This window comes from Myxine glutinosa, chromosome 2 (assembly GCF_964187855.1).
Source record: "Myxine glutinosa chromosome 2, kmMyxGlut1.1, whole genome shotgun sequence".
Lineage (NCBI taxonomy): Eukaryota > Metazoa > Chordata > Myxini > Myxiniformes > Myxinidae > Myxine > Myxine glutinosa.
In genome coordinates this window covers 209,704,608-209,717,789 of record NC_136262.1, presented here as the reverse complement: position 1 = coordinate 209,717,789, position 13,182 = coordinate 209,704,608, and the positions used below count along the sequence as shown (strand labels likewise).

The 13,182-nt window shown below is 50.0% G+C and overlaps 1 protein-coding gene across 2 annotated transcripts in view; it reads right to left on the bottom strand.

Moving 5' to 3' along the window:
* The window catches only part of LOC137420901 (helicase POLQ-like), a 40,146-nt gene that overhangs the window by 9,067 nt on the left and 17,897 nt on the right, over window positions 1-13,182 (bottom strand). For both annotated transcript variants that reach the window (XM_068106381.2, XM_068106383.2), the window contains exons 5-7: window positions 12,865-13,065; window positions 10,374-10,449; window positions 7,534-7,631 (exon numbers count right to left, since the gene is read on the bottom strand). In XM_068106381.2, the coding sequence (XP_067962482.2) occupies window positions 7,534-7,631; window positions 10,374-10,449; window positions 12,865-13,065 (375 nt within the window). The remainder of the gene's footprint in view (window positions 1-7,533; window positions 7,632-10,373; window positions 10,450-12,864; window positions 13,066-13,182) is intronic.

Genomic DNA, 13,182 nt, shown 5'->3' with positions numbered 1-13,182 from the left:
TCGGAGCGCGTACTGCGCTCGACAAAATCGAGCCGGAGCGCGGTCCCGCGGTTACTGCGCTCGCCGAAATTATAACGAAAAAAAAAAAAAAAAATTTGGATTTGTTTTACGAAACTCGAATTTTGCAAGTCGCGCTATGGCGGATCAAGACGGCTGGGGTCCGGTAGCGGAGAGTGAAGCAGGGTCGGTCCAGGACCAAATTGAGGGACATGAGGGACATGAGGAGAGCGAAACAGCGAGGGTAGCAGGCACGCAAAATGGCGCCTCGCAAGAGCGCGCGGTAGCCGAGCCCGCTGTATCAACGGGCTTTAACATGCAGCCGATTGACATACAGGCCCTCATTGCGCAGCTACAGGCAGCTGTACAGATGAGTATGGGGAGCCAAATTGAGCGATTGGGTGAGCGATTGGAGGGCCAAATGGGGGTAATGGGGAACCGGATGGATGCTCAGAGTGAGCAAATGAGGGTTGATAGTGGGCGATTAGAGGGCCAAATGAGGGGTACCGGTGAGGGATTAGAAAAGAAATTTGAGGGGTTAGACAACGGGATAAAAGAGGTGAAACATGGGTTAACGGGGGTAGAAAATAGAATGGCTGCCCAGGAGAATCAGATAGAGGGAGTGAAAAATGGGTTAGAGGGGTTAGAAAACAGTATGGAAGGCAAATTGAGGGACATGAGGGACCAAGCAGAAAGGGAAGTTAAACAAATGGAGCAGCAGATAGAGGGGATCAGAATGGGGGTAGAAACTAAACTGGATGCTCACAGGGAGGAAATGGAGCAGATGAGGGTGGCATCTGGGCAGGAGATGCAAGTGATGGGAGAAGAGATCAGAAGAGGAGTGAGTGAGGAGGTCGGAGGAGTGCGCGAGGAGGTGAGGCACTGTGAGGAGCACATGGAGAAGGAGGTGAGAAAGGGGACTGTAAAGTTACAAGGGGGCATAGAAGACCTGACGCAGGAGGTGGAGCAGCTGACGGTGGGACAGACGGAGTTAGTGGAGCAGGTTCAAAGGAACACTGCGGTATTAGGAGGGTTAAAAGCGACACAGAAAGAACTAAAAGATGACTTGGTAGCGACGAAGAGGGAATGTCAGATGGTACGTGAGGGACTGACAGCGAGGTTGGACGAGGTGGTAGAGGTAATGGAGACGAAGGACCGGCAGGTGAGGACGCACATGGAAACGGTCAAGGTAGCCTTGGAGGACGAGCTTGAGGAGACGTACCGGGGAATAAAAGAGGTGAGGCACAAATTAGAAGAAGTGGAAGAAGGGGTGAGCGAAATTAAAAAGCGACGGAGAGAGGATAAGAAAGAGATAAACGAGGAGGTAAAAGAATTGGTCCAAAGTCTGTGTTTGGATCGTGATGTGCTCATTAACCGGATGAGGGATTCGCAGGTGATGGAGGAGAAGCGAAGAGGAAGAGGACCCGGTGTAAGTGGTGACCAATATGGTCGTGCGTATGATGCGCCAGGGGATTTAATAAGCTTGGGGGTCGAGATAGACCCGGGTGTTCGTGAGAGGCCGTTGGTGAAGTGTGCGACAGGTCTGGTGTGCGAAAAAGGAGGTGTGCAAGAAAGTCCGACTCTGGGGTGTGTGAGGAAAAAGTGCGTGCCAAGGAGTGAGGGTGCTGGCGAGAGTGAGTCGGTCGTAGCGCGTGTGCGAGGGAGCACATGGAAGCGTGGTGTGGTGAGTGTTACAGAGGGTGTGACGGGAGAGTGTGCGCAAGAAAGGTGTGTGACGGACAGGTGCATGAGGAAAGAGTGCGCTGTCAGAAGTAAGGAAGAGTGTCCACCTGTGGTGAGTGTTACAGAGGGTGTAACGGGAGAGTGTGCGCGAGAAAGGTGTGTGACGGACAGGTGCACGAGGAAAGAGTGCGCTGTCAAGAGTAAGGGTGAGTGCGTTGTCAAGAGTGGTGGTGAGAGTATTGAGAGTGACAAGGAGAGTGAGTTGGTTGTGACAGGTCAGCGAGGATGTACACCTGGGATGGAAGGATGCACACCTGGAATGGTAGAGCGTGAGTGGGAATGCACGCTGGAGTTGGTGGTGAGGCACATGGTTGGGTGTGCGAATGAGGGCACACCTGTGATTGTCACAGAGGAGGTGACCGAGGAGGGGGCGCGAAGAGGTGTATTGGTGAGGTGTGCGAGCAACGAATGTGTGCCAAAGTGTTCGGTGGTCAGGTGTGTGACCAAGGCTGTGAGTGGAATGGGTGTACCTGGGTGTGTAAGGAAAGGTACGAGGAGCATGGGCACGGCTGGATGTGTGAGCAAGGAACGGGCTGCGGGATGTAAGCGTCCAGGTGAAGCATCGATGTTAGACGGGGTAGAGTGTAGAACGACTTATAGCCGAATCGGGCCCTCGGTGCGTGCCGGGCCTCGCTTTGAACGGCCGCGTCCGTGCTCCACTAGGCGGAGCTGGCAGCCCGATAGAAAGGGCCGTCATGGCGACCACTTTTTGGTGAGACGTGCCGGCAGGTCGAGATCGGGACATTGGATGGCTCCGCGCCGAGGTGATGCGTGGGATCTCGGCCCGGGTAAGCCCCCGTCCCTGCACCGAATGCGGGACGTGTCCAGCCACTGTCACCAAACAATCCGCATTCATGGCTTGGCTTTACGAAGCCGGGCTTTGGACGGGAATTGGCGCACCGAGAGGCAGTAGTGAGTAGACTGGGTGATGAGGTTAGTGTTTTGGCCCCGAAATTAGAGAAAAACAAAATTTGATGATTGGCAAAGGAGTGGCAGTAATGATTGGCAGATGATGGGCAGTGCTTGGCAAATTTTTGATTTGTTGAAATTTGAAGTGCAAGATTGGTAGTGAGCGATAGGCCCGGTGGGTAAGGGTGGCATCCTTGCCCCCCTTCCCATGTGGGGGCAAAGGAGCTATAGTTTATGGGGTGTATGGCAGTGAAAACTAGCCCGGGTGGGTTAGGATATTGTGTGTAGGGATCTAGAGAAGATGACCTTAGGTAACGTTAAGGTTAGTTAGTGACTGATACCTGTAGTGGGGACGCAGGTAGATTAGTGTGGATGATAATGACGTGGGAGCGCAATAGTTTAAAGGGACGACTGGGAAGCGCAAGTTTCAGAAGGGAGTAGTTAGCTGAGATGATGCCGTGTTTGTGAGAATTGAACAGGTGTGATTGCACAGGTGTGCAACTGGACAGGTGTGTGGAGCAGTGTATGAGTAGTGAGTGTTGTGGATCAGCGCGAATGCGCTTGGGGAGAGAAGGGTGCAGGTGGCACCAGGTGTGAGAGCACAGGTGTGCAAGTACAGGTGTGTGGAGAGAGTTGGAGTAAGTGGTACGGAGTGGTGTGCATGGTGCGAAGGTGTGGATGGGGGAAGAGTGGACCCCCTTTCACGAGTACCCGGGGCGGGTAGTGTAAGTGTTAGGTAGAGGGTATAGGTAAATTGTGGTTGGATATTGGCACTTGTGGTGCGGTTGCAGAATGGTGTTGTGAATGGGTGCATTAGTGTTGTGGAAATGGCTGGGCGTGTAGCCTGTTAGTGTGTGTAGTTGGTTGGGCACTCCACCACTGTGAGGATGTCGGCCAGGTGAGGCCGCAGGTGGGCTCTGGGAGCCGGTAGTTGTGAGTGGGTGCCTGAGGATCCCGGGTGTGGATCGGGTAGCCCAGTGCCAGAGAGGGCACCGAGTGGGGAGAGTGCCAGAGGGCCTTCCCCTGGTAGTTAGGTTAGGGTAAGGAGCAGGTAAGCTCGGAGGCAACTGCAGTGGTGGAGGTGTGCAGGTGGGTAGACCCACTGGGAGAGGTACACGTCGCAGCCCAGAAATTGTGCTAGAGCACCGGGAGATGAATCGGGGGAGTGAGACCCCAAATTGAAGCGCACCACAGTTTGGCCAATGGGAATTGGTTTTTAGAACCCATAGTGTAAGAGGGCCAATGGTTTGGCCGGAGAAAGACCCCGGGTAGTGTAAAGTTGTTAAAGTCATTTAGGAAATAGTTAGGATTAATGAACCTGTCGCACCATACGCAGCCACTTACCTGTGGTGATGATGATGACTCCACACCTGTGTTTTCTTTGTTTTGTTGCAGGAGATGAATCGCTGTGTGGATTTGTGAGACGCATCACGACGTGGATGAGACATTGGGGCGATTCCATCTCTCCCTCCCTAGGAGGGACTGATGATGAATTGGTAATGGCAAATTTTGATGTTGAGTTGGAGATGGCAAATTATGATGAGAGTTGAAAATGGCAAATTTGATTGGTTAGGAGGGAGAGAAGACGAATTTGGTTTATGGGAGGAACGGGGAAGACAGTAGGGATGTTTGTTGATTTGTAAAGTAGATGTTTATGGGTAGTGTTGTGTTTTGTGGATACAGTAAGGGGTAAGGGAGGGGCCATGTAGGTTACCTGGTGGGGGGGGGGGGCGTACGATAGGAACGTACCTGTCTCACCTGGTTCCCATGTGCCCCCAGTGTGCATCACCTTACATTGCGTGCACTTTTGCGCCCTTACCACCTTACTCACTTGTCTGCTTCTTTTGTCTCCCACCTCCGAGGATCTGGCTTTGGGGTAGAGAGAGAGGAGAGAGAGGTGCTGGCTGCGCAGTTGTGGGCCTGCACTTTCGCTGTTTGCTGCCGGGATCGATACACCATATGGACCGCAATGTTTGTGGCCACCCACAATGGACCGCAGTTCGTTTGCGGCCAAGCACCACCCGGGGATGGACCTATGGGTCAACGTGGCACCTATGCCATACAGGTGAACCACTTTTAGTTAACACCAAGTGCACCACAAGAAGAGCAAGAGACACCTGCAGGGTTAGGGGTTGTCGAATTTATTTTTATTCCAATGAACAATGGTGACTGCACCGATTGGTGGTGGGGTGGTGCTTTTGATGCTGGGAAAGGGTGCTCTGCACGTTATTAAAGGCCGTCGGCCACAGAGCACTCGTGGGTTGGTGTATCGATGCTAGCATGCGTGCTCTCTCTATGCATAACATCTGCATGTGTTCCTCCAAAAACAGGTCCTGGATCGTAGTGTAAATATCAGCGTAGTCTTGTAAATAATGCCCCCTACCGGCTGTATGTTTAGTTTGAGGATTCTTTCCGGATTCGGTTATCCTGTGGGTGTGTTTCTGTGAGGAGAAGGGTGCAACGTCGCAGGGGGACATATTTACTCATTTGTGAATATCTGTAAAACTGTCGCACTCAGGGTAGAGTTAATAGTAGAGGGAACTACATTGCGTGCCACACTAAAGTAGGTAAAAATTTATCGGGTCGGGACGCCCCGAGGGTAGAGAAGGGTGCAATGTTGCGAATATGGAATTTGGCCTCCATATCCGCTTGTAAATATTCCCCTATTTTCCCCAATACTCCCCAACTATCCCCAATCCCCCATTCCCTAGTCCCATTGTCTGTAAACAACAATCAGTAGAGCCGACCTTCCCCTTATTCCCCCATTAAATGTCGTGCCCAGGTCCACCGCACCACACGTAGACAACTTTCGGACATCTTGCTAGTTATTCTTAATCTATGTCAGTTAAGGCCTCGTTGCCATTAATTATGACTCTTCGTTGCACCAGAATGTGATTATATGGCACCAGTAGTGAGTTTAGGACCTTTCCCATACCTCCTCCCATCTTCTTCCCCGTCTACAACAACAGAGGGGCACGGCGCTGCGCGGGGGGGAGTGTGCGTCCTCCCACCGGCTCGGTTAGCCGCCATCGACAATGCGCTCCAGACAACGCGCTCCAGACCATGCGCTCCACGGGGTTACCACAAAGGGGCTCCTTGTCAGCTCCTCGTCAAGGGCGGAGCCTGGTAAACCCCCCGCACGCACCCAATGAGAAGCAACGTGCCGATTCCACGAGGCGGAGCTAACGAGCCGAGGGCGTGTCACTCCCCGCCGGATATACGCAGCCCCGCGCCGGACGTGACGTCAGATGCGCCCCCAGCTGGAGAAAGAAGGACCTGCGAGCGCTGAAACAGATGCGCCTGAGTTTGGAGAGGCCTGAGAAAGACCCGCCTGAGAAAGAACGTCACCTCTGAGCGCTGCGACGAGACCTCCCCGCATCTCTGGACCGAACCGTGTTGATCCTGCCCCGAGCCCAGGTGCACCTGGAGCCATCGCTACCTTGCCTTTCCTAGCCATCAATCCCCGTGTGAGTCAGCTTTGTCCCGTTTATCTGTCGTCTGTTGGGAATAATATAAGATTGTGTCTAAGTGCTTGTCTTTCTATGTTGTACCTCTCGTCCCTGTAATCTGACCTTCCGTAACGAATATAATCTCCTCCGGAGGTCTTGAGAACCGTATCCCTGGTGTCGTCATTTTATAACCCAGCCGGGTGTCTTCTTTTTCTTATTGAGCCAGCGTAACGCGACTTCGTCAACGTCGAGTATAGTCGGGTAATTTGTGCGGACACGACGGCCATTCCGCTCGGCCCACTTTAACATCAAAGTCGTGTCTGTAACAATATATTTGGGAAACCCGAAGGCCAAACTCTCCAACCTGTCATTCTTCAAAGTTCTGGTGTCACCTTGTCAAGCTTGTGGCTGGTGAGTCTCCCCCCGCCCCTCTCCCCCTCCCAACCTCTCCCAGCTGACTCAACTTGAGACAAGGCCGAAGGTTGTTTGCCTCCAAAGGTTGAGTACCTAACCCACTCCTCTCTGTCCCCACCATGTCTCACTCTTCCCTCCAGGGCTTCGAGTTGAAGGTACACCAACATGTTGTGTTATTCTCCAGGCCTACCTACAATCTTTTCTTCCCCCGTTAACTCTACCTAAAAAAACAAAAACAAACTCACTTGTAGGTTACAGGCCCTTCTCCCTCTCTCGCGCTACCCCTCACCCCCCCCCCCCTTCCCATCCCCTCCTCTCCTCTTTCTCATTACTCCTCCATCTTCACACCCCTCCCCCACCCTCTCTCTCTACCCCTCACCCCTCCATCTTCACACACCTTACCCCTCTCTCTCTCACCCCTCCATATTCATACCCCCACCCCCTCTCTCTGTCACCCCTCCATGTTCCCATCCCCCTCTCCCTCACTACCCCTCACCCCTCCATCTTCACACCCCTCCCCCTCTCTCTCACTACCCCTCACCCCTCCATCTTCCCATCCTCCTCTCTCCCTCCTCTCAGCCTCTTCCCCTCACTCCTCCAGTTTGTTGCATCCACCCATTTCTCCACTATTGATACGTCGTCTTCTCTTTTTACCATCTGTCACCTCAATATCTTCCACGAGCTAGATTAATAAAAATAGCGTGCAATCCATTTCAACTGCCTCCAGTGTGTTGTTGTAATTTTCCTCATTCCAGATGCAAGTTCTCACCTAGCTCTTTTACAGAAAAAATAAAATCAAAGTTCGAAAATGTCATCATCGTGCTCAACATTCCTCATTTACAGAGGCAGAATAAATCGATCCTGAGCAAACTAGAAGCAACAGAAGATAAATCAATAGTTTAACTTTCACAGAACATGAAATGGAAAACATCACACCAATCATGCAGCAGATTAGTCCTGAGGAGAACAGGTGAGGGTGTCGCCATTACAGACGGCCGCCCTGGACCAACCGGAAACTCACCGGCCTAAAATCATTGGTGTACACCTCAGCCTTCAAAAACACCTGCAGATCTCGTATGTTGCTGAGGGTGGCACTCATGCCGACAATTTGGATCGACTCTGCAACATAAATTACACACACACCAATGACAGCCGTTTTGGCGACACCTTCACAATTCCCGATAAAACATTTGCTGCTGCTCCTTTTGGTTTTCATCTTATTCCAAATGCAGCACATGACTGGATTGTATCATTTGCTGAGGGGGGCGGGCAGGTGTGCCATTGAATCAGTGTCCCATGCTTATCTTTCCCCATCCAAAACCTTGATCTTTTCTACCCCCGCTAATTCACCCCAGATACACTTTTTTTTGAAATTCCAACTTCTGTCCTGGAAGTCCCGGCAGTGTCCATATGTTTTATACCTCTCCCACCCACCCCCTTCCCATGCCTCCCCCCCCCCCCCAAAGCCCTCTCCCTTCCACAGATCTCTCGATGTCCCTGCTCTCAGATGTTGTGTTTGTGTTCCTCCCCCTCTCGCCCCATCTTGTCTACCGCTCCCGATGTTATATGTTTTATGTGTCGGCTTGTCTTTCTGTGTGATTAATGTTCGCTCTTTCACGAGCCTCGATCTTGTATACAAAAAAAAATAAAAATAAAAATTGTAATTTGTTCAGGGTGCCAGCGATAACTAGCCTACTCTTCACGAAAGACACCGTGGGATCTTTAACGTCCACCAAATAATGCCGGAAGATGGGAAACCCAGTTTAACGTCCACCAAATAATGCCGGAAGATGGGAAACCCGGTTTAACGTCCACCAAATAATGCCGGAAGATGGGAAACCCGGTTTAACGTCCACCAAATAATGCCGGAAGATGGGAAACCCGGTTTAACGTCCACCAAATAATGCCGGAAGATGGGAAACCCGGTTTAACGTCCACCAAATAATGCCGGAAGATGGGAAACCCAGTTTAACGTCCACCAAATAATGCCGGAAGATGGGAAACCCAGTTTAACGTCCACCAAATAATGCCGGAAGATGGGAAACCCGGTTTAACGTCCACCAAATAATGCCGGAAGATGGGAAACCCGGTTTAACGTCCACCAAATAATGCCGGAAGATGGGAAACCCGGTTTAACGTCCACCAAATAATGCCGGAAGATGGGAAACCCGGTTTAACGTCCACCAAATAATGCCGGAGGATGGGAAACCCGGTTTAACGTCCACCAAATAATGCCGGAAGATGGGAAACCCGGTTTAACGTCCACCAAATAATGCCGGAAGATGGGAAACCCGGTTTAACGTCCACCAAATAATGCCGGAAGATGGGAAACCCGGTTTAACGTCCACCAAATAATGCCGGAAGATGGGAAACCCGGTTTAACGTCCACCAAATAATGCCGGAAGATGGGAAACCCGGTTTAACGTCCACCAAATAATGCCGGAAGATGGGAAACCCGGTTTAACGTCCACCAAATAATGCCGGAAGATGGGAAACCCGGTTTAACGTCCACCAAATAATGCCGGAAGATGGGAAACCCGGTTTAACGTCCACCAAATAATGCCGGAAGATGGGAAACCCGGTTTAACGTCCACCAAATAATGCCGGAAGATGGGAAACCCGGTTTAACGTCCACCAAATAATGCCGGAAGATGGGAAACCCGGTTTAACGTCCACCAAATAATGCCGGAAGATGGGAAACCCGGTTTAACGTCCACCAAATAATGCCGGAAGATGGGAAACCCGGTTTAACGTCCACCAAATAATGCCGGAAGATGGGAAACCCGGTTTAACGTCCACCAAATAATGCCGGAAGATGGGAAACCCAGTTTAACGTCCACCAAATAATGCCGGAAGATGGGAAACACAGTTTAACGTCCACCAAATAATGCCGGAAGATGAGAAACCCGGTTTAACGTCCACCAAATAATGCCGGAGGATGGGAAACCGAGTTTAACGTCCACCAAATAATGCCGGAGGATGGGAAACCCGGTTTAACGTCCACCAAATAATGCCGCAAGATGGGAAACCCAGTTTAACGTCCACCAAATAATGCCGGAGGATGGGAAACCCAGTTTAACGTCCACCAAATAATGCCGGAGGATGGGAAACCCAGTTTAACGTCCACCAAATAATGCCGGAAGATGGGAAACTCAGTTTAACGTCCACCAAATAATGCCGGAAGATGGGAAACCCGGTTTAACGTCCACCAAATAATTCCGGAGGATGGGAAACCCAGTTTAACGTCCACCAAATAATGCCGGAGGATGGGAAACCTGGTTTAACGTCCACCAAATAATGCCGGAGGATGGGAAACGTGGTTTAACGTCCACCAAATAATGCCGGAGGATGGGAAACCCAGTTTAACGTCCACCAAATAATGCCGGAGGATGGGAAACCCGGTTTAACGTCCACCAAATAATGCCGGAAGATGGGAAACTCAGTTTAACGTCCACCAAAGAATGCCGGAAGATGGGAAACCCGGTTTAACGTCCACCAAATAATGCCGGAGGATGGGAAAGCCGGTTTAACGTCCACCAAATAATGCCGGAAGATGGGAAACCTGGTTTAACGTCCACCAAATAATGCTGGAAGATGGGAAACCCAGTTTAACGTCCATCTGAGGGACGGCACACACATGGATTCAATGTACTGTATTATTATGAATTACTTTCCAAAATAATCAGTTTCTTTGCGATTAGACCAATTAAAAACAGCCGGGCTACACGAAATGGTATGTAATGAAGGTGAAAGATGTATCCAAGTCGGAATGGCAGACAAAACAAGCCAGAAGTGTGTAGCAAACTATGTAGACATTCCCCAGCGTGCGGTTTATTTATCTCCAAAGTCTGGAAGACCTACTTGCAGCAAATAAAATCTTGGCCAGTGCCATCTCCAGGCGGGCACCTCTGCTGCCACCTTCTCCAAGCATGTGCAACTGAGCAGGAAGAAAAGCACGCGGTGGGAGCATTGTTTCAGCAAAGGGTCCCGTTGGCTGCCGGTAGCAAAACACTTAGCTCATGCTTACACAGTACAGTGTGGCTCAGCGAGTGGCCAGCTCGTCCCACAATGCAAAGTCGGGGTAACAGATTGGCGACAGTCCATCAAAACAACCCCAGACCCTTTGCCGTAGTTAGAAATGCAAGATAATCATGACCACAAAACTTTAGGCACATTGAAGGAATTTCTGTCGTTAGGCATCGTCGGTCAAATCCCGACGGCACAAATGGGTTGAAACAGCCAAGGACCATCAGGCGATGGGGTTGGGGGACCTGTAAATTGGGTAGCGGTCCAATATCCGCAAACATGTCCTGTGACTCATTTAACTGCACACAAACCGAATTCCCAAACCACAACTACGACCAGGCAGAACAACCTCGAGGTGACACTTGTGTAAACAACTTAATTGGCCTCCGAAATAATCAGCTCTTGTTAGTCTTGTTTTTTTTAAGCATGGGAGTTACTTATTGGCAAGAGCAATAGATGATACACGCCGACAGTGCAGGCTTCACCAAAGGAATGCAAAATATATTTCAACACTGCTCACGTGTCAAAGGCTCAACGCGAATTTGGATCGACCTGCTGAGCACGCCCATCTCAATCGATGACTTTGGGCGTCCATGGGTGGGGATGTGGAGTGAGGGGAGGGGGGAATGGGTGGTGAGGCACTTGCAATGTTCCTCCCTGACCCCCACTCCACTTTTCCCACCCCCCACCACCACCACTTTTAAGTAGTGTTTGACACCCATGCCACCAGCTCATGGCGTTTAGAACCCAGGTTCAGGTTCCATTCACCAAAAATTATAATTGTCCATCGTCAACTTATGTCCTTGGAAATCGCATCAAAGTACAATGGTGTCCACGAGTCTGTCTTGCATGGGAATTGTGTACAAACTCCACCAAGCGCATTACATAAAAACAAATAGTACTACACAAAACATTAGAAGTTGTTACAAACTTTCGCCAAGTTCAGTCAAGTGTGACTTTACGGCTTTAATTCCCTGGCCTATAAAGGGCTATCTTCTGAGCTGCCTGGTGTTGATGGTTCATTACTGACAAATAATAAATAGAGGTTGTGTGGCTGTAGCTATGCCACCAAAATTCACTCGTCGATTGGTCACAGCATTGACAAATTGGGTGTGCGTGTTTTCCCCTTCACTCGTCGATTGGTTGCAGCACTGTCCAATTTGGAGTGCCTGTTTTTTCATTCATTTGTCGATTGGTCGTGGGACTAACCAATTGCGTGTGCCCGTTTTCCCCAGCATTGGTATTGTTGTCTACCCACGTCAGCAAATGATGGTGCATCGAGGCAGTGTGGCAAATACACTTTCCTCACCTCGTGTTTCCTCACCTTTGACAGCTTTCATTACCATATTGGCGATTACAATATTGATCGCAGTGATATCCTTGACAATTTTATATTTCTTTGACTCCCCGGACACGAAACGGCCAGCTAGTGACTCCAGCATGTGATAAAGTGACACATCCGCTCGTGTCTCAAAAAAAGTGGCGACTCTTAAAACTGGGGATTTATTTTTCTTTTTGAATCCTTCTTTTATCAGCTCCAAAATGGATTTAGGTGGCGCTTCGTTCCTGAAGCATAATGATGGCAAAAATGTAGTCAAGTAACTTAACACAACCCTTTAGCATGGCAAATAAACAGGGCAAAAGCATAGTATTCCATCTGTTTTCTGCATCTTCCCACCTACACAAAGCTATAAATGCGTAATGCCCAACAAAGTCTCCTCTCAAATCTGAAACCAACTCACCCCATTCAAACAGGCCTGTCATACATGAATGGGACACTCGGGCTGGAATCACAGATTTTACGACTCACCCAGAAGTTTGCGAGGCTGAAAACAATAGGTCCGAGTCCTCAACGCTTAAGACGAGGGTCTTTAAGACCCATGACTCCAAAGTCATTTCGAGTCTTTGGAATTTATACGATATTACAGTTGTGCAGATTACAAACGATATTGCAAGAAAATGTAATTGAAGTCAACAAGATGGGGTGGGTGGCGACATGTTTGCATAAGATCCTATTCTTTTATAAAAGTTGATCACCAATCATTGGCATCTCATCCCTATTCCATTCAAGATCTTTTCCACTCCACCCCCCTCAATTTTTCTTTTCTCCCAATAACCCCCCCAAAAAACCTCAAAAAATCCAGTCTCTCAATCCTCTCATCTCACACACCAATGAGGACGATTTGGCCATTTCCAAGTGGTGCTGAATGTTTGATCATCGGGTTGAGCATTGTCACTTCCTGATTTGTATTACGAAACTTGCCAAAAGGAAAGACCCCGATGAGCCAAAAAAAAGGACAATACTGAGAGGAAAGGAAATGCACACCTCATCAACTACGACTAGGCCAATCTCGCTGAGTCGACCGGCCTCCAGCATGGAGATCACCAGGCTGTGCGCCTTCTCAATGGTCCCCACGTACAGCGAGCGCTTTTGGTGGCGCTTGCGGGGCGGTATGTGGCCCCTACCTCCCGCATACTCCTCCACAAAGAAATCCAACTCCAAGCCAAAGACTGACAGCCCTCGAATCTACCCAAGAAAGAGTGGTGAGGGGTGAATAAGGAAAAATGTAGGATGAGGGAGGAGGAATGGAGGAGGAAGGGGGAAGGAGACAGAGAGAGGTAAACAGACAGAAAAGGCCATTTG